Below are 26,726 nucleotides of genomic sequence, written 5' to 3'. Positions count from 1 at the left end.
CTTCCAGACAAGCAATCTTGGTTCCAAACTCAAAATAGGACATAATTCGCAAAGAAAATACAATCGTTGAGTCGGTATTCTACCACAGTGTTTTCGACAGTACGCAGAACCGTCGCGCATTCACTATGCTTTTTCCCCACTAGGAACATGTACACATACGGCAATGGAGTATCTTCCTTATTTATCCGGTTTCGCTGATATAGGCAGATGATCGTAAATAGCTGGGTGAATATAGTTGGACTCACTTTGAATGTTTCATCGACAAATCGTACAAGACTTCAGCACAATAACTTAATATTAAGTTATTATCAATATTATCAAAGAGGAAGTTTGGCGAATGTTCTAGACGGACAAAAACAAATGCGGCAGCATAAGAATCAATTTATGTTGTCGAGAAATGGATTCGACAATCTGCACCAGAACCGTTTATATATTAATTCATTTACACATATATTTTTGTTTTATAAAGAAATTATATTAAATGATCGCCTGTCTTTACCATTTAGTATTATTAAATTATTATTATTTTTCATAATATATATTCCTTAATTGAAATAACAAAAATTATCGAATTTTTTAATAATAATATTATATACAGTTTAATTCAGAAAGTTAAAATTTATTAACAGTATTTGCAGTAGTTATTGATTAAATCAGTAATTTAAAAATCGCACGTCTCTACAAATTTAATTAAAAGGTATATTTTTAATTTATATGCATTAATAATGCATAGACCCTATAAAAAAACCTATAGAAGTTATGCCAACACAAGATAAAAGTAATAAATACTTTTGTGATTATATATATATTAAAAAAATATTGTACATATATTTTAAAAAATTAATACATGAATAATAAATATGATATAAAAATAAGATTAAATAATTTGTAGATATACGAAAACTGAGGACAGATTGGTTTTAAATTTACTAGCATATCATAGCATATTAAGTATATCCAGTGTGACAAAATGCCATAAGCTTATCGGCTATCTTTCTTTAAAATTAATCTTAGGAACTACTCCAATTTTATTAAATTAAAATTAAACACGTTTTCAGTAGTATATTATAAATACCTAAAGAGGCGTCATACGTGTTCATATATTCGGATGTCATGAATTGGGAGACTAGTGCGGTCTTACCAACTCCTGAATCGCCCAACAATACTACCCTGTACTTAGGTATTTCTTCGGCAACGCTGGATTCACCAGAACTTAGGTCATTGTAACTACTATTACCGCCGCAACACGAACCGTCAAAAGGAGATATTCCACTCAGGTTACTAGGACTGTGTCTATAAAATAATAAAATATAATTAGATAAAATAGCATTTTACACATAAAAGGAATACATGTTAACATGTTGTATAAATAATTTGTTTATTTTGACGTATTTAACTGGATTTTTATTAGTTGAAATACGTTCTAGAGTATCTATTAAATTATTATGCACTTTTTAGTAGTTTATAACACGATAATACATTAATTTTTAAACTTTATTTCTATAGGTTTTAGATATTTAAAAATTTTAAAAAATCAAGTAGAACAATAGTGACGCCTACTATGGTCCATAATAAATATAGAACAATATTTATCCACACTACAAAGATACTTTTAAACATATATAACTAATCATTTTATTAGTAAGAAAACCCCTATATATATACAGGGTGAATCAGCACTCAATGACAACTTAAATAACTTTTGATCCAATTAATATTTTTTGCTAATTTTTTTTTTTTAATATTTTATATACTTATGAGCTATAATAATAATGTAATAAATATCTTCTTCTTCTTCTTCCTCGCCTTAATCCCAACTACTTGGAGTCAGCCACCCTTATCCTAAACTTCTCCTTGATACGATCTCCCACTTTCTCTACGCTCACATCAGCAGTCCTCATATCGCATTCAATAACATCTCTCCATCTCTTTTCTGGTCTACATCGACCTCTTCTTTATTCAACATTCCTTTCTATAACTGTTCTTACAGTTTCTGATTGTTCTCTCCTCAAAACATGACCAAACCATATTAATCTATTTTCTCTCATCTTATCCACGATTGACGCTACAACTATACTCCCTCTTATATGTTTGTTCCTTATCCTATCTTCTTTAGTCACTCCACTCATCCATCTAAGTATTCTAATCTTTGCTACACTCATTCTTTGCTCTACTTTCTTGTCATCCGCCCAACACTATGAACCATATATCATGGTCTCACTACAGTCTTGTAGAATTTACCTTTCAGCCTCACTGGAATTCTTTTATCACATAAGACGCCAGACGCTTCTCTCTACTTCAACCACTCATACTTAATCCTTAATCATTACATCCTCGTCAATGCCACCGCTCTTTTGCACAACTGATCCTAAATAATTAAAACTTTCCACCTCTTCAATCACGCCCTCTCCTATTGTCACTGATCTCCTCATTTCACCTACCTCGTGTTCTCCTTTGTCAAATTCGTACTCTATATACTCTGTCTTACTCCTACTTATTTTTTAACTCTTTTCTTCAAGAGCTGATCTCCACACATCTAGCCTTTGATTAATTTCCACCCTATTTTCTCCTATTAACACTATATCGTCAATAAACAACATGTACCACGGCACCTCTCCTTGTATTTCTCTAGTAATTACCTCTCGGTAGTCTATCATACGCTTTCTCCCATTTGATAAATACTATACACAGCTTTTTATTCTTTTCCCTAAACGTTTCTATTAGTTGCTTCACAAAAAATAAGGGCTCCATTGTTGACTTATCACTCATAGGTCCAAACTGATTTTTAGTTACCGATGTCTCAATTCTTATTCTTTTATCTATTACCTTTTCCCAAATTTTCATACTATGACTCATAAGCTTTATGCCTTTATAATTTCTACACTCCTGCTTGTCTCTTTTATTTTTTAATATCTGCACTACAATACTATTCCTCCATCCATTTGGTATTTTCCCTCCTAATAAGATTTTATTTAAAAGATCCTTCAACTATTTTAAGTTAACACTGCCTAATATTTTTCATACATCTACTGGCACTTCTTTTGGTCCTACTGCTTTATTATTTTTTATTGATGCCTCAGTATACCATACCTCTTTCTCACTAATTAAATCGATCAGTCCTATGTGCCACGAGATATCCTCTAATGCATCTTTTGGATACACCTCATTCAGTAATTTTTCAAAATACTTTTTCCATATCATCACACGATAGCATCCTAATATCAACACTTTTTATATACCTTACATAGTGATAATCTTTAGACCTTTTTTCTCTTGCATATCATACAACTCATCATACCTTTAAAACTTAGAAAAAAATTTTCTAACTTTTGTAATAAAGATTAGAGATAATTATTTCTGTATAAAGCGCGTTTAACGTTATTATGGAAAAGAAATCGCGTACTGTTACCAGTAAAAACGTAATAAATGTTTACTTCTGTACTTCACATAATATGGACTAACATTTGATACCATAGGAAAATTGTATAAAAAATCAAAATTGAAAAAAATTTCAAAATTCTGTATAAACGTAACTACTTAATTAAAATAAAAGATTTTGGTATCAAAATTTTTCTTTAGACTTTATTTATAAAATGGCTATCTTCAAATCTTAAAAATAAATTTAATAAAAAGATTAATTTTTAAAATGTTTTTTGTAATTGCAAAAAATAACATAAAACATATTTTAAATAAAGTTCTATATTGTAAAAAATTGATTAAAAAAACAAGTATAAAATGTTATGTAGATCATATATTATATAAGTTGTCAGTTAGAATAGTTCTACTATACATTATATATATATATACATTATTTATATATATATAAATTATTGCATTGTTCTTCAATTAAACTAGTTAATATTTTTATAAATATTTATTAATATATTATAACAAAATTAATTAAGGCAAAACAAAAGGGAATCTGATTTAATTTTTTTGTATGTTTTTCAAAATCCTAATGTAAGTATTGGTCATAATTTCAAACAGGTAGCAACAAAATCTTACAAACTAAGTAGTAATTTGTTAGAGTGGCAACTCAGTTTATTTCTCACTACATTTTCGATGGTCGTTAGTTTGTCACCATGACGACTCTTATGATACACGTATGATTCTGATATGTCCATCAAAATAGAAATACCACTGGGAATAGACAAACGCCTACTACAAATACGGTCATTCTATATGGCTATTTAACACATTTAAATAAAAGTTGTCTGACTACAACTGCGAAAATTAAAAAACGCAATAGAATTATGATTAAAAACCTATTGATATGTGCATTATCTAAAAAAAAAAATTAGTATGATACCAAAACCACTGTAGTCTGGATGATAAATATTATAGTCGACCGTCAGATTAATTAGTATGCTTGTCGAGTAATACTACTGTTTACAAATTTAATCACTGTTGGTGATAGAATAAAAAAAATATTGGTTCGCAGCTCGTCATACAGTAGACCCTAATTTTGGGTAACTTTTGTATGTTTAGTATGTTTTCTGTATAATTTTTATGCTTCATATAGTAAAATATGTTATGTGATTTTAAATTCAATAAAATTATTGAAATTCAAATTATGGATTATATAAAACAAAAATTAATTATTGAAATATTGTAAGCTAACACTTTCAGTAGACTTATAGAGAAAAGTCTAATGGGTTTTTCCGAACAATTTAAAGTAAAATAGTCATTTTTAAAATTGAAGTAAGTATTTATAATTTATATACTAATCTAAATATATAGGGTAATAAGACACTCATTTTCTTGGAAAATATGGAACATTTTAAATTTTCGCCAAGGAAAAAATTGTTTTATTAAAAAAACTCTACAATAATAGTAGTAAAATAATTTTTTTTTTTTATCCCAACAGAACAAAAAACTAAACTTTAATTTTCTTTAATGGAAATACTTATATTTATAGTTTAATTGTATGATAAAAAATGTTTTTCAAATGATTTTGTTCTTATCAACATTTTTATTAAAATAAGCATTCCATTTCGGTTAATTTTTATTAAAGATTAGCAATTAATGATAAATTTTCTATTGATAATTATCAATATTATAAACAGAAAATTATAATTTTTGCATAACATATTTATGATATACAATAGCAAGGGTGAATATCGATAATAATTTATTGGTAAATTTTAACAATTTTGGTCCATTAAAAAAGACTAGTGTTGCCTTCGACATTACAAAAACCAAATCGATAAAAGAAAAATTACGTAACTACATATTGTTGTAGACTTTTTTAAATCAAATAATATTTCCATATACAAAAATTAAAAAGATTCTAATGTGTCTGAAAATGAGCGTTTTATCCTAAATGAATCAACTGTATAATATACAAGGTGATCCATATATACAGTGTATATACATTATTTATATAAATATTTGATACGAATAAAAGAATAAATGCTTTAAAGTTTGCTCCTCCGTGTTCATTTAAATAACTGAACACTTGAAATCAATAACGTGTTGTGTGCCAAAAAAAATATTTTGAGTAATTCATCATTTTTTGAAATTCTAAGAAAATCTAAACAAAAATGTAATACCCTTAAATCGTTTCTACATATAATAGTGTATTTAAACTATTTAGGAGTTCTTTTTACTGTATAAAATCGTTATATTTCGTGAATAATTCTAAGTAAATTTAAAACTACTAATCATAAAAAAAAATTACATTTGTTCCTTGACATTTTCATTTATTTCTAAACATGTATATTTTTGTAATTACTTTTGATTTACATAAAACAAATATTACACCCCCCTTTATTTCATTCCTCCCCCTCTTTTCGCACTAGGGTCGTTTTATAAATTATTTGACTTAAATAGATCTTTACTGGTTTCAAGACTTCAAATATAAATAATAAATCATGAAACTTTAATAAATTCTTTGATACTGTGTAGTTCTAATAATTTCTTAATGAAAAAGAAACATATAGAATAAAACAGTATAATTACTCAAATAAAAATATTATATGAAACGTAGTAATTTTAAAAGTAATATTAGTGACAACTAAAGATGTCAAATTAACAACAATAAATTAAGTTGTTTCGTTTAAAATGTCATCATAAAACTATTTTTAACAGTTCATGAACATTCTTTCAATCACTCAAAATCTAAAATATTGATATTTTTTAAATTACTGAGGTAATTGACAAAAAATACTTGACTTTAACCACGTTAGTATTTTTAAAATGACACGGATTATGGCTGTACAGAAAGTTACGCTGGATTTATGATTGGTCGGTTTGCTTACTAAGCAGGAAATTAACTTGTCATCCAAAGGAAAGATAATAAGAGCTATATTGTTAAATAAATGTCCTATTGCGTGTTGTATGTATTCAAGTAATACAAAAAACAGTTTATCTGTGTTTTTCAATCACGCTGCAGTCGCTCGAATGGCTGTATGAATTTTATACTGTAATTCAAAATGTGCACATTTTAATAAAATAGAACATAGACTTAAAATTATCGACTAATAATCGTTAAAATGATCAATAGTTTGATTCAATGATGAATTTAGGTAATCATTCAAGGGTGATCCAATTTTCAATTATCGAAAGATTTGATTTTTTTGATAAAATACTTTTTTTATGGATAAAATTTAAAAAAACGTTTATTGGTGTATTATATCTAACACAATAATAAACTTAATATTTTTAGTTCGTTTTACGGTAAGTTATAATCCAGAGACTTCTATTAAATACGCCCTTGATTTGACTCATAAGCAAGAACAATATGAATACAAAAAAAATCTTATTGATAGGAATATAAATTATAAAATTTTATTTTAAAAATATGTTTATATTTATTCAAAATTAACGATGACATTTAGCGCCTTCAATAATTATTTAACTGAAAAAATACTTGTCATCTTGTCTTTATAGAAGGTATCTTGAAATGAAATATATACAATAGACTCTTGTCGAAAATTTTTGTTATCTCTACAAAACCGATAAATCTTTAAATAATGATGCACGGAAAACTTTTTGACGGCAATGACTTTAATTCGCAACATGCCACTACGCGTTGGTTAAGTTAACAAGAAGTTTTAGGATTTTCCTGTTAATAGATGACGCCGACGCCAACAACGTCAACTATATAACGTTGTTTTCAAGATTATCAAAAATAAAATAAAACTACTAATTATAATAATACTCTCAATAAGATTAAAAGAAATAAATTTACTGAGGCAATTATACAAATCCTCTTATAGGATAATTCGAGCATTTTTTTATGTTAATAATAATGAAAATTATAAAATACTTATGTCTTTAGCAGGCACAGCAAATTTAAGCAAACTTCTTATTTATCCTAAAAACTACAATTGAATAAAACATTATAAATACATTGGAAACTTACATACCAGACATTGAAAGTTATAGGATTTTTTATTTAAAATTATTTAGATGTAAAAATAATGGAATACATTTTAATTTAAAAATTTGGTCGTCAAAAAAAATAAATTTTGAAACTCGGTAAAAAAGTTTAGAATAGTCAAATTTCTCTACATTTTTTGATAAGTAATAAATAACAATATATGGATATAGACAGACTATAAAGTAAACTTTTGAAGCAAATTACCATTCCCAAAGTTTCTCATTTTATTTATTTTTTATTCATATCTTGTTTAAATTTCAACCCATGTGTTATATTTAATACACCTCTATATATTCTAGGCTTGTTGTCATTGCATATAATTTTTCTCAATGTTGAATATGCCTGTCGTCGCTATTATATCTAATTTTAAATTCAACTGAAGCCTTTTAAATCCCTTATACGTGGTTCGTTCATCATATCTAGTAGAGTGTAATTAGAGATATCTTCGCGAAATTTCCAAATTCGTATTCGTAAAAAGTTAAATTATGACATATTAAAAACATTAAAATTAAAAATATAAATTTAATTAGTATTTCTGGTATAAATGAAATGATAACATAGTTTTAATTTCTAGTATAAATGAAATTTATATAATTTATTTTTAAACTAACATAATTGGTAACATAACATTAGCAAATTATACGAATATTATATGGTTACATGGTATTATTATTTTTCATTAGATGAGATACTATTTTCTTCTCTTCATATTTGTACAGTAAAGAACATTAAGATCTAAGAGATAAACAAAATTAATTACTTTATTATTTAATTCAGTGTATACCAAACGTGTAAGCCTTATTTAGTAAAAAATTATCCATTGTACGATGCGTTACTTATTAAATGACGTTTTAAAAGTTTAATTACAGAAATACTAACTAACAGTCGAGGGTCGAATCGTCGAGTAAAGCCGGTTTAGTATGTAAAGGATTTGGCTTTCGGTTTTTAATTAAAAATTTTTCACATAACATGCTTCTTCTTTCCTAGAAATTCTCTCGGTTTTATTTCGAATGAAAAAGTCTATTGACCTTCTACAAACATATATCACTCAGAATATCTACTAGTTGCACTATAATAATGTAGTTAGTTTAACGTTTTCAGTATATTAGCAGTAAAAGTGCTAAGCAAATATTTTGCTATACTAAAAGTAAACATAAGATATCTTTTAGCGGAAAACTTATGAGAAAAATAATGATTTTGGGATTATCATGCATATTAATATAATAATGACATAGTTTTCACTCATTACAAAAACAGACAAAAATGGACAACTAATTTTTTTTTGAGAAATTAATTATTTTTAAATATTAAACATATTAAAATAAAATACAAAAATGTTATTGAAAATAATAAATATCTTAATAAATGCAATATATACGCGAAATACTATAATGTTGCTTAAATTTTCGTCACATTTCAGAATATTAATTTATAACGTATACAAAAAAAAAAATTAGACAATATTTCAATGTAATGTGGAAGTAGCAATGTCTTTCAGTGTCTCATTACAATAAACAATCAAATAGAAATCTCAATTTTATTTTTTTAATCACATTAAAATGTATTCAATTATTTTGTTTTCAAACGTTAAATTATTAATAAAATTTGATATAAAGAGAATATATATAAATTTTTTTGATTAGAATTTGAAGCTTAAATTTATTTAATAAACTCAAAAAATTAAGTTATAGTATTTTATAATTAAATAGGCTACTTGTATATTCAATATTATTTTTAATTAATATATAATTATTCCATTAGTCGAGAATTAAGTTAGAAGCAAATTTACATTGATAATAAGTTCACTTATACGTCCTATACTAAATATTTCGAAATATAGAATAATAAAATATCATTTATTTGTTATTAATAATTAACAACGTTTTATTGTTTATCGAATTAAATAACATAAATCGAATTTGTTCTCTTAAGGAACTTAATTTTAAATTTGTGTATAAAGTACATTAAAACTCTTCTCATTTATTATACTTTCTAAGCCTATAAATACTTAAAAGACAATCAAAATAATACATAATTTTGCGAAGTAAAATTACAACCCTTTAAAATGTTTATTGTTAATTAATTTACGCAGTTCACAATTTGTATTTTCAAATTAATATTGAATGAAGCGTTCTGTAATGTGATTTATGTATGTATATGCAACATGCAGTTCACATAAATCAAACATCATAGATCTGTAGCATCAAATCATCATGGTATTTATAGACTTTCATGATAACTTATTAAGTAGTGCAACTGTTCTAATTAGCCAAGAAAATAAGATAGGATGGTAAGACTTAAGACATCGTCCATTTGCATAGATGATAATATTAAAGTTAAATTTAACAGGAAGTAAATCTTGATCAATGGTTAATAATTAAATCATTGATAAAGTAATTATTATTTCAACTAAATTTTTTAACATTTATGTAATTTATCAATGATTTACTACTTTAAAAATTGGCATAAGTGATTACATTTAACATATCACTTAATAATTTTGGTGAGCAACAAGTTTTTATTATATGAAAAACACCATTCAACATCATTTAAGAATAACTAATAATGTTACTAAATTTAATAAAAAAACCAACCAAACCCTTTTTTATAGCAATCATGAAAGTAAGAGTTTTGATATGCTTTTAAACCACAAACAACCTCTTACTTAATAAATCATTAAGACTAAAAAATTTAATACGGATATTTAAAATAGTTAACTTAATATTGTTTAACGCCAAGATCTATCTTTATTTTATTACTCCCTCTAACAACTTATCGTAGAAATTCATGTATAATTTATTTATTTCACCATTACCCTTTATGTCCAGCAACCATTTACCAACCGTTTACCCGGCAGTTTAATATTTTCTATTCAGTTTTACTCTTTATGAATTTTTTTTTTTTTGGTTTATTACAAATGACACCCAACGTAGGGTTCAAACCCGTGACCCCAAGAGTCTTGTACTCTACCAACTGAGCCAGCGGCGTACTCATAGGGAAGGGGGCTAAAGGAACTATATCCTTCAACATTGGTCAAATATAACTATTAACAGTGTATGACTTTGGTGAAAATAATAGTATGTAATAACTTATTATTTACTTATTACTATATGCTAATACAAGCATGGATGATAACGTTTTTCTATACTGACGGATCAGTACTGGAGGTTTTGCACACGCAGTACTATTCCAATATTCTGCCAGTATTACAATATTACTAATATTGGTTCTTAACAAAAATTTCTGCTAAGATTTTTTAGTATTGGGAAATCGAAAATTTTATAATAAATATATAATATACTATGAAGTACATTCAACATTTCATATAGGTTTGGAAAAATGATTTATTGCTACACCTACTCGTATAAATAAGTACAAAGAAATTTTGCGTAATAGAACCCCATTGGTATTCCTTTACTGAACATTCAATAAAAATACACCTGATAACGGCATAAAATGCCAACTATTTTTCATATACCATACACTCTATATGGTGCGCAGTCAACTTTTCATAATAAATAACAATAGCTTCTTAGTTTCCGTTTAATCTAATGTTTTCGGTTAGCCGGTGTTGACATAAATGAAAAAAATATTACGTACGATGCTCTGTTATATAACAAGTTTTCAATGTTATTGAAAAAATACTTATTTTTCCATCTCATAAAGGTACTGTTTCAGCACATTATACTGTGCAATACTAACATGACTTTCGAGTAGTTTAAAACACCGTCACTAAAATAATACACGCTATTTCATAGTATTTTTATACTGTAATGATCTACAATAATTGAAAATCAACATAATTATTATGCATAGTTATAATTTTTACATCTAATTACGATTTATCAGAGATTTATGAATCCCAAATCAAAAATACTTATGACTTTTTTCATTCGGTTTTAATATTTTAAAAGTGGGTGTTGACAAAAAATACAAAAATAATTATGGAGTGAATATACAAAATGGATAGGGTACTATATTTTTTTAAGGTATACGAATGAATATGAGTATATACGAGCGTATTTGCAGTATTGGGTAAATTGCTTTTTTTTTAATAATTATAATAAATTATAAATTATTTAATAGATTAGAAATTGAACTTCTCAAAAATTAATTAATATAACAAGCAAAGAAGTTACATTACTTTTATGATAAAAAGATAATCTACTTATAATGGAAGTTACTTTATTTCATTTATATGTTGAATTTGAAATTTATTTGAATTAAATAACTTATAACAGTAATAATTCTAATGAGTCTTCACTCAAAGACGTATTTAAAATTCATAGTAGGGGCAGAGGAGGGACATAACAAAAAAAACTGACAAGCTATAATAAAAACGGTTTGCGATCATTTTTTACTTATTTTGAATTTATGATGAACAAAAAACAAGACGAACAGTATAAAATTCTATATAAACACACTTAAAGATAGCGCAAATTTTTAAATTAAATCACTCAAAAAAAAGTAACATGAAATTTTTTTTAAATTACTCTTAATAATTAATTGTTATTAAAATAAAATTACTTTTTAATACTTTTAAAAGGTATATGTTAATTTCGAAAACTGGGTATCCGACATATTTCCGTTTACACCATTCAAATATCACTGAATTTCAACATGATGACTAAAATACTATTAATTGTTACAGCTAAAAATTGTATAATTGTTTAACTCTTTTTACACATTTAAAATTTCATCTGTGTTCTAAAATGACATTAGTATTTTTAAATTAATAGAAGCAATTATTCATTATAGTAGAATCCTTAATTATTCAAAAATATTCCAATAAGATTAACTAATTAACATAAAAATATCAACAAAAATAATATTCTATTACAGTACCTTTGTAGTATTTTTATTTGTTATTTAATATAAAAAGCGTATATCTTTTGCAAAATTAAAAAATCAATTAATTAAAAATATTTCTCACTTGCTAGTTGTTGAATTGACACTGGTATTGCTTCTAGATCGCCTGTTGATTATGCTATCTCCACAATTCACAACACCACCTTTGTTTGTTATGCTGAATGTTCTTAATCTATATAACTCATCCCCAGATCTTGGATTATATGGTTTTTCCGGAAGACTGCAGACTCTAGGTCTTACGTGATCTGGCACTGGAAAAAAATAATGATCACATAAGTGATATGTAATAGGACAAAATTGTTTATTTAATCCATCAAAATAATTCATAATAAAACAAAAATTGTAAAAACAAAGTAAAAAATAGTATAACCAAGAAAAGTTTGTATTTTTCTATTATCTAATGGAAGCTACAGACAGAAATGGAATAAAACCTGTATGTTGCGCGTCATATAAACTAAAAATATGTTGGTGTAATATGAAAAACTCATAAATAATATAAATGTTAATGTAATGCACAACGTCAGAAAGACCCCAAACTCTAAGGACATTACACGTTATAGAGATTCTTTAATGAAATTATCTATAAAATCAGTTCAAAAATTATGTTTTAATTATTTCATTCAGGAAATATATTTGTAAATAATGAAATAATATTTTGAAAATCATGAATGTGTATGAAGTTTAAAAATATTTTTTTTTTCAACTAGATGAATACGAAAAAAAAATTTAATGTTTATGAAAACAAATACAAATCTATACCATAATAAAAAATAAACTTTAATCAACCGCTAAAATAAATAGAACAAAATGCAATCTAAATAACACAAAATATACATGCACAAATAACTGCGAATAATCAGTACAGGTTAATTCGATATAATAATCACTTTGTAATATTTGTTGTTGTTTAAAAAAAAAATATTTATTTTGCATAACTAACAAAACAATAGTCATTAACGATTTTATGATAAATTATATATATTAAAAAATGAATCTAAAAGAGATATTCAGTTACATTTTATAAAAATTTGTTAAGTTTAATTAAAATAAGACAAGCGAATAATCTGTAATATATGGTTACTTTCCAAATACACAAATTAGTTTCCCGATTATAAGACATAATTGAAATGTGGGATAGAAGAGGCTATCATTTTCGGGTTTGATTAACCTATTCTACAAGGTCATCAGATTTGGAAAATTCAGGGGGTTAAATTAGAAAAAGGATTATCGAGTAGAGCTTAGATGGTAACCACCAGTAAACAAAACTAAGAACAATGTGCTCAGTCAATATGTGCCTTATACTTCACCAAATTGTTGTTATAAACAATATCAGCCTTAAAAGATAAAAGTTTTAAGCTTACTTAAATTTAAAACTTACTTAATAAATTACGTATCGTAATAATATTACAATGAATTATGGTTTATTAAGGTATTAATATTAAAAAATTTAACAAACCTACGTAAATAAAAATTGGACTTCAAACTGAAATCAGCTATATAATAGAAGACACTTGCTAAAATAATAGAATTTTTAAATGTATCTTAATTAATTATACAACTATACCGAAGTTTTTTATCTACTTTAAAATATTTAATATTAAATAAAAGATTTAAAACTCAAATAAATGTAGTTAAAAAATTTGGTTCTTGTGTACACAAATTTATGTACAGTTACGATACAGCGTAGTGGAGTTGAGGCATTTTTCTAAAATAGTATTGATAGCTAACCATATTTATAAAATCATTATCGTAAGACGCTTTCATACGTATTATGCGTAATAAATTTAAAAGAAATACATACATTTCTTTAAAATTATATGATTTTTGACTTTAGATGTTTTTTGAAACCTTACCAAAAATTGAAATGAAAAAACTTTGATTTGAACTCCAATGTACATTCGATTTGATTTTTAATCGTGTATGTCGTCGGCAAAGCAAATGTCTCTAATATAATCAATAAAAGTTTGCAATAATTCGTTTGAAAACTCTTTATCAAAAATTTATTTGTTTCATAAATTTCATAAGTCAATATGGATTTGAGAATAAAAAATATTAATATTGACCATTTTATGACAATTGTAATTTTTTGTAACATTTTTCATTAGCACATGAATCGAGATGAATTTTTCAAAATTATGACACTGATAGCTTCAACTAATTACGGTTTTTTTTATCTTTTGACGTATTGTCGAGCGAAATCGGTCCAGTATGAGTAGGAGTTATCACGTAAATGAACACAAAAATAAAATAAAAAAGGGAAAAGTAAAACCAGTAGCTTCTCAACTACGTTAAAAGTAATTTTTAAGTATTAAAATCTACTAAACTGTTTTAAAAATAAAAAAATATATAAATATTTCTCGCTTTTACGGTTTATTGAGTGTCATTGAGGACTCCCCTGAAGAGGAGGTTTCTTAACCATAAATACATGGACAAGTGGTTAGCCCGTTGATGGAGAGAAGAATGGCGACGACTCCAATTACTGAACTAATCTCTCGTTCAGCAAATGGATACGAAGCGGAGAACTGGTGTTTGATATTTGGTCTCAAATAGTACGGATCAGTCATTGCTGCGTTATTGTCTCGGTCACACAGTTGCTCTAATAAAAAATATATCACGCATTATAAATAGAAATATTGAATATTGTATTAAAGAGATTTGTAGTGGCTTTTTGTTGCTATCGGTTAAGTAGAATTTGAGAAATTAATTTGAGTGTAGCAAAAACAAATTACTAGCGAACCAAAACAAAGAATAAAATACCTTTTATGTGGCAGTTCAAACTCCATTATTCAGCTTTTTAATAATAAAACTTTAATCATAAATAAACATATAATAGAAAAATTAAACTACATAGACATAATAAAAACTTAAGTAATTCATGAAAAAATCAAATCGATAGAGAAAAAGCTTATAGCGCTCAATTAATAATAATAAAAAGTTTATCTTAATAAAACATTTCAATAGTTTTAATTTTGTTTAATTTAAATTTAATTGTATAAATATTATTTTTTTAAAGTCAATCTTGTTTAGACTTTAAAAAAATAATATCGCCATAATACTGGGAATTTTTTTTTAAATAGTGGAGAATACATTATTTTAATTGAGCACTTAAGTTTTTAATCAAATGTGAATATTTTTTAAAAAGTAAACATATTCGACAGCTTACTGTATTTATCGCTTTTAAATCTCAGCCTAAAATATTTAGAGGTCATTAGGTTTAAACTAGCTATTATAAATAAACGGTTTTATTTTAAAATCCATACGGTTTTTATCAATGTATAGCATCTTTTTTCTCAATACTGACATGTTTGTGTGTACACATTTATATACTAACACATAGATTGATAAATAAAGTATATTAACGCTTAACATATGTCTCACAAAATATATCCCCATAGTGGTCCGTTATAAATGGTATGTAATTGAAAATTTTGGTTGCTAAGTAACATAGGTACGTACGTACTACAACGTCCAGTGGACATTGAATGCAGCGACGATATAATATTTACACATGTTACATGATATAAAGTGTTTCCTGAAATGATATGTTACATCTAATTTTTCTCATAATAGCTAAAAAAATATGTGAAAAAATATTTACCGCATAAAAAGGCTTTATACATTAAGAAAAAGGTATGACATTATTTGGTATTGTTTAAAACACGAATATTTTTTATTTCAGTATATAATTTATAATAAATATCTAAAACAAAAGCCTTACTTCTTATATCTTTTCATAGATAAATTGGAAATGATTTTGAAAAAAGTGTAAATAAAACAAAATAATTATTGTTTTGTTTCGCTAAAAACTAATTAAACATATAAAAAAAGGTTTTTTTATAAGATAAAAATTATTTTTAATAAAAAAAAAATTCAATCCAATAACGATATAATATTAGGATAATCAGTTCAGGATTTATGTTGTACTTTAATTTAATTTACCATGAAAAATCAGATAAGTTTATTACATATTTAGATTGTATGGGTAACGTGATTTTTTTTATGCAAGATAAGTTGTAACGGGTAACAAAATTAGATAGAAGAATAAACGAGAAATACAATAAATAGTGAAGCGTACAAGGTATTATACAGATATATGTTGATGTACCATAAGTACATCAACATAATCAACATATACATTAGGTATAATAAGAGCATTAAGGCTTTTTTGTGAGCATATTTCAGCGACCAAATGTTATAACTACATAAGTATTCATTTCAAAATGAGGATGCTTTCATAATGCCTGGAATAAGCTCTCATGTAAATTCTCGAACAAGAATTTAAATAAAAAAACCTCTGGATTTGCAAAATTGAGTGCATGATTATTGCACACGATGTATTCTTATTGTAATACATTTGCGCATTATCAGCAAACAAAAAGAAATACTAAATTCAGGTGAACATGTATGAATGTTCAATACGTACATGTAACTTTGCTAATTTATTATACATTTAATAAGTAATTAACTGTAATAATTATAATTATTATTAATATTATTATATTAACTAATTCACATATTATTACAGTATTTTTTATTTTTTTATTTATAAAATATTCAACCTTAACTAGATGTATGTATACAGGTGTTCAGAAAGTAAGGAAACAGATTAATTGTTACAAACAATGAGAACAATAGAAACTCGTTGGCTTACTTACTGAACACCTTATATGTAATTTCGATATATTTAATATGTCGCAATATGACCTAAAGGAAAAAGACCCAATGATGTATTTTTATTTTTTTTAGTTAGTATTGTTTTTGTTCCATAGCATGTTCATGTGATCAATTGCTAAACTAAAGTGTCACTAAGTTATTATACATATATTTATATAATATATATATATATAATAATATATATATATATATATATACGTACGAATATCTAAAATCTTTACACTAAAATAGAAAATGTATTGCAACATTTTTTATAATGGAATCACCACAGGATGTAATATTTAAAAACAATATACTACTTCCTTCTCTTAAAAATGTTTTTCTACAATTTTCAACTATTTCATTAGTGTTTATTGTCTGTATTAAACTTATCATAAGATTTTTAGTTAAAAACAATAAGAAGTCGAACAAAATCACCCATCTATATCAATTAATTGGAGCTTAAAATGTACTGAAATAATTTTTTAAACAATCAATCATCATTGTATTGGGCTATAACGATTCACGAAAATAAACACATTACATGGTCGTTAGCGTCAAAATAAATCATTTTCACTCTCGTTTTCCCATTCCTCGTTTAGTGGTGTTAATGCTATGGAAATCTAGAAGTTAACGTTTTATGATAAATATTTCAACTGTAATTATTGTTAGTGCTGACGACATGAATGTACCGAAATTGCCTATATAATGCACCGTTTATTGTACAGTGACAACATTGATTTCATATAAGTTAACTATTCATATGTGAAATATTAGTAGAACTTATTCTGCCACAAAAGTTATCATAAATTATCATATTTCGAAATCACTTTCTGAGCAAGAACAATATAATTAAAAATAAACAATGAAAGATCCTTTAGTGATATCAAATAAAATTGTTTCAACTTCAAACTCAAAACTTTGTAACAATATAACGTGAACTCATTTTACAAATAAATAAACATTAAAATCACTATAAAATTGTGTTATTTATACAGAGAAGATTAGCTTAATATGTTTCTTTGACTTAAGACTATTGTAGGAAGAACTTGTTAGTTAATACTCGTAACTTTAAAAACATAGAAATATTTAAATTACGTACTAATTTCTTCAGACAATCCATAAATTTAGTAACTATTATTTAAAATTTTGAGAATGAATTTTTTTAAACATGAAATGTTATATCATGTTAACCTTTTATAAACTTAAACATTATTTAAAAAAAAGAAAAACGCTCAACTCGTGCTTTCACACAATCTTCAAATTTTACATATCTCGACTCAAATTTAATAGCAAAATATTGGACAAATCACTCATTCCATCACTTTGAACTTAAAAAGCTCAGATTTAGAGCTATGAACTAAACAAAATTTTCAAGTGGAATAGTGAACAAAGTAGTATCCAATGTTTACATTATATTTGACAAAAATTTTACTACTCACCATAGTTGTTAAATTACCAATCTCTTTAACAAAACACTAAAAACCTAACTCGTCGCAAAAAGTGATAGTGTGATAAAAAAAAATCCTTATTTAGGGTTCTATTACTGAATAGATCGTCTCAAGTCATTGTATATAATAAGTAAAGTATTCCACATTAAATTTATTTAATATATTTTCTATGAGAAGACTGTACATAAATTTTATTGTTATTATTAAGAATAGAGAAAAATTTAAACTTCCTTAAAAACTTTATCTAAAAGCATAAAAAAAATATTACTTCAAGACTTAGTAGTCTTTTTATTATTTTCTTTTAACTTTTTAAATAATACTAGCCAAAAGTTGATCACTAATTTTTATTATTAAAATAGATTTAATATAGAATAGCAATTCTCAACCTACTTATGCAGTGTTATGTTGACAACCAGTATTGTATTATTTTTTGAGTTTTAGTTATAGTCAAACGAAGAGCGCTTTGTAGAAGATTTTTTATCTGTACGTTTAATAAAAAAAGAGAGTTGCTAAACATACCCCACTTATTCTAGATCATTCAATGCTAATACCTCAGAAAGTTATAATATAAAATTGATTACCAACCAGTAAAAATACTATTTATACAAATTTCCATTTAATCGTAAATAAATAATAATAAGTTCCTTTTCGTACACTACCCCTAAATATATTTTTTTCTTACAATAAAGTTATATTTAAAATTGTATATAAAAATAAATTGAATTTTAAATTTTAATTCAAAAATGGGAGGTAGTATACTAAATAAATCACACTATTTAAAAGTACCATTTATACGTTTTAAACATTTTCCAAATGCTATTTAAACTAATCAAGAGCAAGTATAACGATTAGTAGGATAAGGATTGATCTAAAACAAAAAATTAAACGTTAAAAATGTTGTCCATTTAAAAAAAAGAAAATAAAACTTTTTCAAGTACAAAAAATTTATTAAAAATCACGAGTACGACACTATATTTACTTTACTTTACTTATCAAGGTTATCATTGATAGTTAAACGTCCGTAGCTCTTTACCTATTATGAATAATTTTCTACAAAAGTTATTTAAAAATATAATAACTTTTTATCGAATACCATAACTAGTATTTGTAAATTATTTATACATTATATACTTATTTTAATTTTACTTTCTCTTGCACATTTGAATACCTCGAAGTCGATTAAACGTTAGAAGTTGCTTATTTCTAAAAGTACATAACGAATCATGTTTTTATTGTCACGCGAAAATGTAATGAAAAAGCTAGCAATTTTCTTAGAAAATGTCATGAACAACTATATCACTCGTGCAAATTACAATAAAATGTCTCCCAATTACGAAGTTTAAAATACTGTAAAGGTAAAAATCTACCTACAACATAATGAAATATTCCCGTGACACAATAAATTATAATGCTTATTCATTACTATATACACAGAAATTTATTTGTGAGGAAGTTTAGTCACTTTTTTGTCATTATATTGAAAATGAATTTATTTTAAAAATAAATATGCCAAAAAAAATATATTAAAATAATACTATATTAAATAAACATATAATTCAAGTTTCCATAATTTCAAAAGTAACTGAAACTATATGAAACGAAGACTACTTTATAGAGCTTATAAAATATGACAGAATCTAAATTAATCATAGTAATTAAGATAAGGATTTTATTCCCTTATTAAATTTATGTTAGAAATGTAAAAATTAGCTTATGGGAATTAAAATGTTAATAATATTCATAAAAGTTATGATAATTCGATAGTTTTGTATAAAACATTTATCAAAATTTATCTAATTAAATATAAAATATAACTGGTAGTGTCATTTTACATAAAAGTTCATGTTGAGCGATATTTAATAGCACATCTAATTGACATTAATATGGTTCTATTACATAATTTTCATAGATAATAATTCTCTTGTCCCTTAAATAGACCCTAACTTATTGTCTAAAATTTATGTCCTACCTTATTTATAGGTATGTGAATTCTGTGTATCATTTTCTAGGAAAGTTCAAGTAGTATGTAATTGAGTACCTACGCTTTATAGCAAACAAAACCTATTCAATTTCGTACCGATTATTGCGGTAACTGTAAGGGCTTTGATGATTAGTTATAGAATCTTTTATAATTATTTTTGTACTAACAAAAAACATTAAAACTAATTTAACACAATAAATTGGTTTTGTAAAACACGTTCAATAATATGAAACAATTTTTAATAAATGTATAAATAATACACATTTTTATAAAATTAGATAATACAGTAAAAGATGTGTAACAGTAACAAGTAAGAAGGCAACAGCTGTCAATACAACATTGCAATAAGTTTCATCGATATTGCTGCATAGAACTCATATAAAATAATATTTAGTAAAACGTCAAAATTGTTAAAAGTCTCATTGATTAAGTACACAACTGTACACTGTTTACATTTTACAACATGTATTCTTCAATGTGAGACTTCAAAAACTATTTTGGTATGGCTTTATAATTTAAAAGTCAGTACTTATAACTATAGGATGATGTGTCATTCATAAGTCAAATATTTTATATTCCCACTGGTTATTTTACTTTAATATTTGATTGGTATTAAGCTACAAAGCTCACTATTGAATACTAACATTTTTATACTAGGTCCCATAGGCCATTGTTTATCAGAAAGTTCAACGAAAATACTTCTATGGTTTCAAGACTAGTCATCAGACAAATGGTCTACTTTTAATATGTCTATAGAAAAATAAAATACTTATTAAAATTCAAAACATAAAATATATCTATAATTATTGTAAAATACTTATTTAAATGGTCTAATAATTTAACAGTTATTATTGTTCAAGATAAAAAGCACAGTTATTAGTGACTTAAAAAAATAATTTAATTAAAAGCAGTACAAAGGGCGATCGGTAAAGGGTAAAACGCTCACTTTCATGTGAGCTACTGAAAATTGTAAATTTTTGTAAAAGTCAAAATAAAAAATATCTACAATAATGTTAAGTTAAATAATTTTTTTTTCTTAGAGTTAAAAAATCTAAACTTATATTTTCTATAACAGAAACCCTTATTTTTAGTTTAATGATATAATTAAAAAAATTCAAACAATTTTGTTCTAATGAAATTTTTGATACGATAAACCGTTTTAAATATTTGTTTAAATTATTCTGAGAAAATTTATCAACAATATAAAATTCATAACACAACATAGATACCTAATATAATTTTTATCGTAATAAGTTCTAAAAAAGCTATCAAATAAAATAATAGTTTTTTTTTTCACGAAAATAAAGTGAATAATTTATTACACAGAATACTTAAATTAAAATGACTAAAAAGTCCATAATATTCAAAATTGTTACCAACTAATAATCTATAATTTATTTAAGTATAAGTAATATTAATAATAGTAATAAATATTTACCTTCTAGAGGCAGAAATAAATTATAAATGTTCGTAAGAAATTTAGTATTTTCAAATGTAATATTATTAAATATTTCTTCTCAATATTTACTGTGATCAATTGTTATGTTAAAGCAAAAGCAAATTTAATATTAATTAACACTATACAAACTTATTTTTAATAAGAAAGCACAATTTAAAGAATATACACAATATTAGTTACCCTCTATGGTGAAATGTTAAAAAAAAACCATATAAGGAAATTAAATAAAATTATTTAACTAGAAGTTTTAATATTTTGTACTTTACGTTAATAGTAGAAGTAAAAATTACAAAAATTAAACTTTACTTTATTTCAATAATAATAAATATAAACGTTTGAGTTTAATAAAAAAACATATATTTATTTTATGGACAATTTTCATTTATAACAAAATAAATTATTATAAATATTATTTTCTTAAAAATTCGCAAGAATTTAAAGTATTTTAATTTAGAATAAAATATTACTAAAAACGAAATAAAATAAAATCCTAAAATCATATCTTATACAATCACACAGCGAGTTCAAACTCATTAAATGTTATTAATGTTTATTGACACAATATCTCAAAGATATTTTCATAATTTTACGTTCCCTAAATTAAATTATCATTAAAGTGTAGATATTTATCATTGAAAAAGTTGCATACTTATAACTAATATTTAGCGTAAAAATATTTCGTCTTCTTCTCCCTTTTTCTTAGTTCATATTGTAATGTTGAATATCGTAAAATTAAACACAAAAAATCAAATTTTCATAAACTTTATGTTACAGATAATTTATTACTGAAATTTAATAAGATATTTTTTTACCAAGTTTTTCGTTAAAATCTTAAATTAATGGCTACTTTGAAATTTTTTTTACATTTTTCGTAAATTTTAAATTTTTTACTTTTTTTAATAAATTAAAAAAATATGGAATATTATGTTATTTGTATAATCTTAAAATATAAAAATTATCTAAAAAAGAAATTAACGTAAAATAATAATTGGATTAAAATTTATTGAATTAGTCATATCTTTGTGGCTTACCCTTTATAAACGTATCAGTATGTGTTAAGCTCTGATGAAGATAACATTGTTCGCGAAATAAGTATACACGATTTTTTAGTAATTTTTGTGACTTTTTGAGTTAAACATCTTTAGCTTTAAATTAATATTTTAAATACATTTTTAACTTTAAATTATTTAAATAATTTTCATTAGTTTTACCCTCAGTGGATATCTGATCGATGAAAGCTATTCGTTTTTACTCTATCAATTTTATTTTTGTATCGGCTTATACGATTACTCTATCGCTACTGGACCGATTTTACATTAATAAGACATTTTTTTTGCGTTGGACATGCATTTAAAAAAAATATAATCATTAACTAAATCAGTGACATATATATGGAGGAATGTCATGTTCCGATCATAAAAATAAAGAGCTTAACATTTTTTTTATATAATTTTCTTAATATTCCATGACTGATTATTAGGCTCTTATATTTAAGTATTTAAATATGATAATTTAATATTATAAAATATTATTATACAATAAAATTAATATACAGTATGATTCATTAAAGAGACTACCTCAAATTTTTATTGTCATATAATGATTTTTTTTTTATTTACGTATAGAAATTTTATTTACTAGAAACATTGTAAATATTAAGTTTATTGAAAGAAAAACTTAATTCTAATGGTGGATTTTAAGGGTAACTTTTGACAAATGGATTAACCAAAATTTTGACTAGTTGATCAAGTTTATTACTTTTTGAAATGAAATAATTTTACTTATAAACAAGAGGGGCGCGTAACGTAGAATTCTTAACTACGCGTTATGGTAAAAATAAATCATCAATAAACTCTATTCGATTCCTCACCTATTTTAAATCTTTAAACAAGTCAATCTTCTATGAGTAATTGGCTACGAGTATACCGCTAATTTAAAGTATGAATAGTACAAGACTAGTTTTATCATCCCACTTAGACTTCAGTATAACATAAGTTATCTATTTTTAACATATGCCTCTTGATGTTTTTATTTTTATTTTCATGGTAAGAAATTTTTAAATTTACACATAAATATGTATTTACAATTCAATTAATAAAAATTTATACTGGTTAGAGGTTTTGTTCAGAAAACTAAACAAAATTTATAAAAGTATATAATTCAAGACTTTACAGAAATTTATAGAAATAATGTTCGACTCATTTTTGTCATACCTGGAAGCTCCAAAAAATTTGATGTTCTACGTTGACGTGCACGGGATGTCGCATTAAAATTAAGTGGAGCTAATTCTTCGTTAGAAAATTGAGAGTCTCTACTACTTCTGCGAGATGCCAAATAAGCTAAGCCTCGTGTCCTCGGAGATGAAGGTCGGGATAATGACGTGGACGTTATAGAATGATCTTCTTCCGTACATTCTGTCAGATCAGATGCAGACCTACATAATAAAAAGAAAAATAATTTAATAACTGTTCAAAATCTAAGTTTATTTTAAACATAAAAGAAATATTGATAGAAAATATCTATTTATATGTTTCAAGTTTTTGTACAGTAAAATATTACATTGAACGCAAACAACAGTGAGGAGGCACAATGGGGGTTATTCTATATACATCAGAATTTAGCATTACATTATACCATACACTTAAATCCATTATATAGAGTCCAAGGGGGTCGTTTTTTCAAGTAATGCACAACAAAAATAATAATAAACATCCATAATTTTACATAAGAATGAAGTATATTAAATTATCTAATCTTATTACACAAGTTTTTATAATCAAATGTGTTCAAATTTAAAGAAAAGTACAAATAAAATATATTTCATTTTATAATAGTTTTAAAAGAGAAAAAAATATATATAATTTTTAGATTTTTTATTGTGTACAATAATCAAGAATGACTGTAGTATGAAAATTGTTGGACTCAACATAATTAATTTTTTTTTAATGTAGAACACTAAGCTTACTTTTAGTAATAATTTATAAAACTGAACAGCGTAAGTTTTTACAAATTAGAATATAAATTAACTAACATTTACAATGGTCATACATTTATTCGTGTTTCTTAAATAAATAAAAAATCTTATTTTTTTTATTGTATTATACGTATACAAGTTAAACAATAAATATTTGTAATGAGAACTGTTATAGTGAAAAAAATGAAATACAATTTTATAAAAATAATTAGTTTAATGGTTGATCACTACATAAACTATGTTACAGATAGCATTTTTACTTAAATATAATAATGTATCTTATAAACTTATTATACCATTTAATCCTATGAAAATGTTTTTAACATTAACTATTTTTTAATGTTACACTACATATAAACATTCATATGAGCACCCATTAGAAAAGGCAAGGGGGCATGCTCTGGAAAATATGTAATCACTATATTAGTTCTTTTAAAAAAGTTGGTGTATGTATTATTTTTTATCTAAAACAATATTTGATAATAAATTGCACCTATGCTCTACATACAATATTATTGTATTATGATGGATACTGAACGGTAATCATATAATCATCAAATTATAAAATAAAAACGCATGTTTCTTTAATATGCATAATTATTTAATATTTTACATTACAGAAAGATCTTGTTTTAATACATTTATTTTTTTCCTGAAGTATTTCTTAAAAAATGTTTGATGACTAAAAAAATGTTTTTTTTCCTCTCCTGGATTTTATAAACATGGCACCCATAATTATGCATGCAACTTACAATGGTAATCATTATAACCTAGCAACGTTCATTAGGTTAAACCTTTTTCGTGATAAGCTTCATGAGTACAACTTAAGCTTTGTCTTTTACTAGCGTACATCGTAAAAGAGTTAAGAACATTATTATAATGACGTTGCGTGACTTTGAAGCGGCAAAGACCACATTATAGTTGTGGAAATTGACAAATTAATTTCTTCTACTTCATATTGATTAATGTTTACAGAAATTGACTTTTTTTTATTCAAAAATGTCATTTTCAGTTAATAATATTTATAGTATCTAATTAAACGTCTTATTATAAAAACTTATAAAATAGAATCCCTACAAAAACAAATATGTAATTGTTTTATTAAATTACTTACCCTATATCTGAACCTTAAAACTAAAAATTCATGTCATAAATAAAGTAGCAAGCCTTTTCTATGAAACCTTAATTATTTTTTTTAGCCTTTATTAAAATAATAATTAGCTCAACAATTATAAAAACCTAAACTATAATATTTACAAAAATAGTATAATATATTCACAGAGGTTATTTTTTAATTTGTAGCATTTGAATTTTTTATAAAACTTTGTTCGTTTATTTGATATAATAATTTAAAGTTTTGATTCATTGAATATAGTTAAGGTATACAATGTTAACAATCAAGAACTCGGGTATTTATTGATGCACGAAATATCTATATGCGTGTATATCTATAACTATACTCAAATAAAGAAAATCTAAATTATTATATCAAATAAACGATTAAGTTTTTATAAAAAAATTCAAATTTTTATCCTTATAACTCATGAAGTATAAATAAAAAAAAAATACTTTATAGTGGAAAACTCAACAATTATGTGTAACTAAAAAAAAAATTCTCAAAATTATTATTATACGAGTAATTAAGTAGTTTTTACATTAAGAATAATAATATTCTTATGTACGTAAACTTCAACCACATATTATATTAAAATTTTTGTAAAAAAAAAAGGCTAAAAAATTTATTATTTTTTTTTTATTAGTTATAAATAATAAATTATTTGTTTTGAATGTAGCCTAAAAGGCAATAGTTATAAAATTAGTCATATTTATGTATTCCTTTGTATATACAGAAATAAAGTGGTATACTTTAATTAATAAAAAAAGAAAATTAATATTAAGAATATTTTTTTTTGGTTTCTTTTAGAAGGTACATATTTTTTAGCTTCGATGCGAAG

At 24.6% G+C, this 26,726-nt stretch overlaps 1 protein-coding gene across 1 annotated transcript in view; it reads right to left on the bottom strand.

The window, feature by feature from the left end:
* LOC126897241 (mucin-5AC-like) overlaps positions 1–26,726 on the bottom strand; it is a 63,145-nt gene that overhangs the window by 24,890 nt on the left and 11,529 nt on the right. Inside the window, exons 2-4 of the mRNA XM_050670707.1 lie at positions 24,011–24,231; positions 12,318–12,504; positions 1,076–1,293 (exon numbers count right to left, since the gene is read on the bottom strand). Coding sequence (XP_050526664.1) covers positions 1,076–1,293; positions 12,318–12,504; positions 24,011–24,231 — 626 coding nt within the window. The remainder of the gene's footprint in view (positions 1–1,075; positions 1,294–12,317; positions 12,505–24,010; positions 24,232–26,726) is intronic.

The sequence above is a fragment of the Daktulosphaira vitifoliae genome, unplaced genomic scaffold (genome assembly GCF_025091365.1).
Source record: "Daktulosphaira vitifoliae isolate Bord-2020 unplaced genomic scaffold, ASM2509136v1 Scaffold_1, whole genome shotgun sequence".
Classification (NCBI taxonomy): Eukaryota; Metazoa; Arthropoda; class Insecta; order Hemiptera; family Phylloxeridae; genus Daktulosphaira; species Daktulosphaira vitifoliae.
Note: the sequence above shows the minus strand (reverse complement) of the source record. Positions and strands in the feature narration are given on the sequence as shown.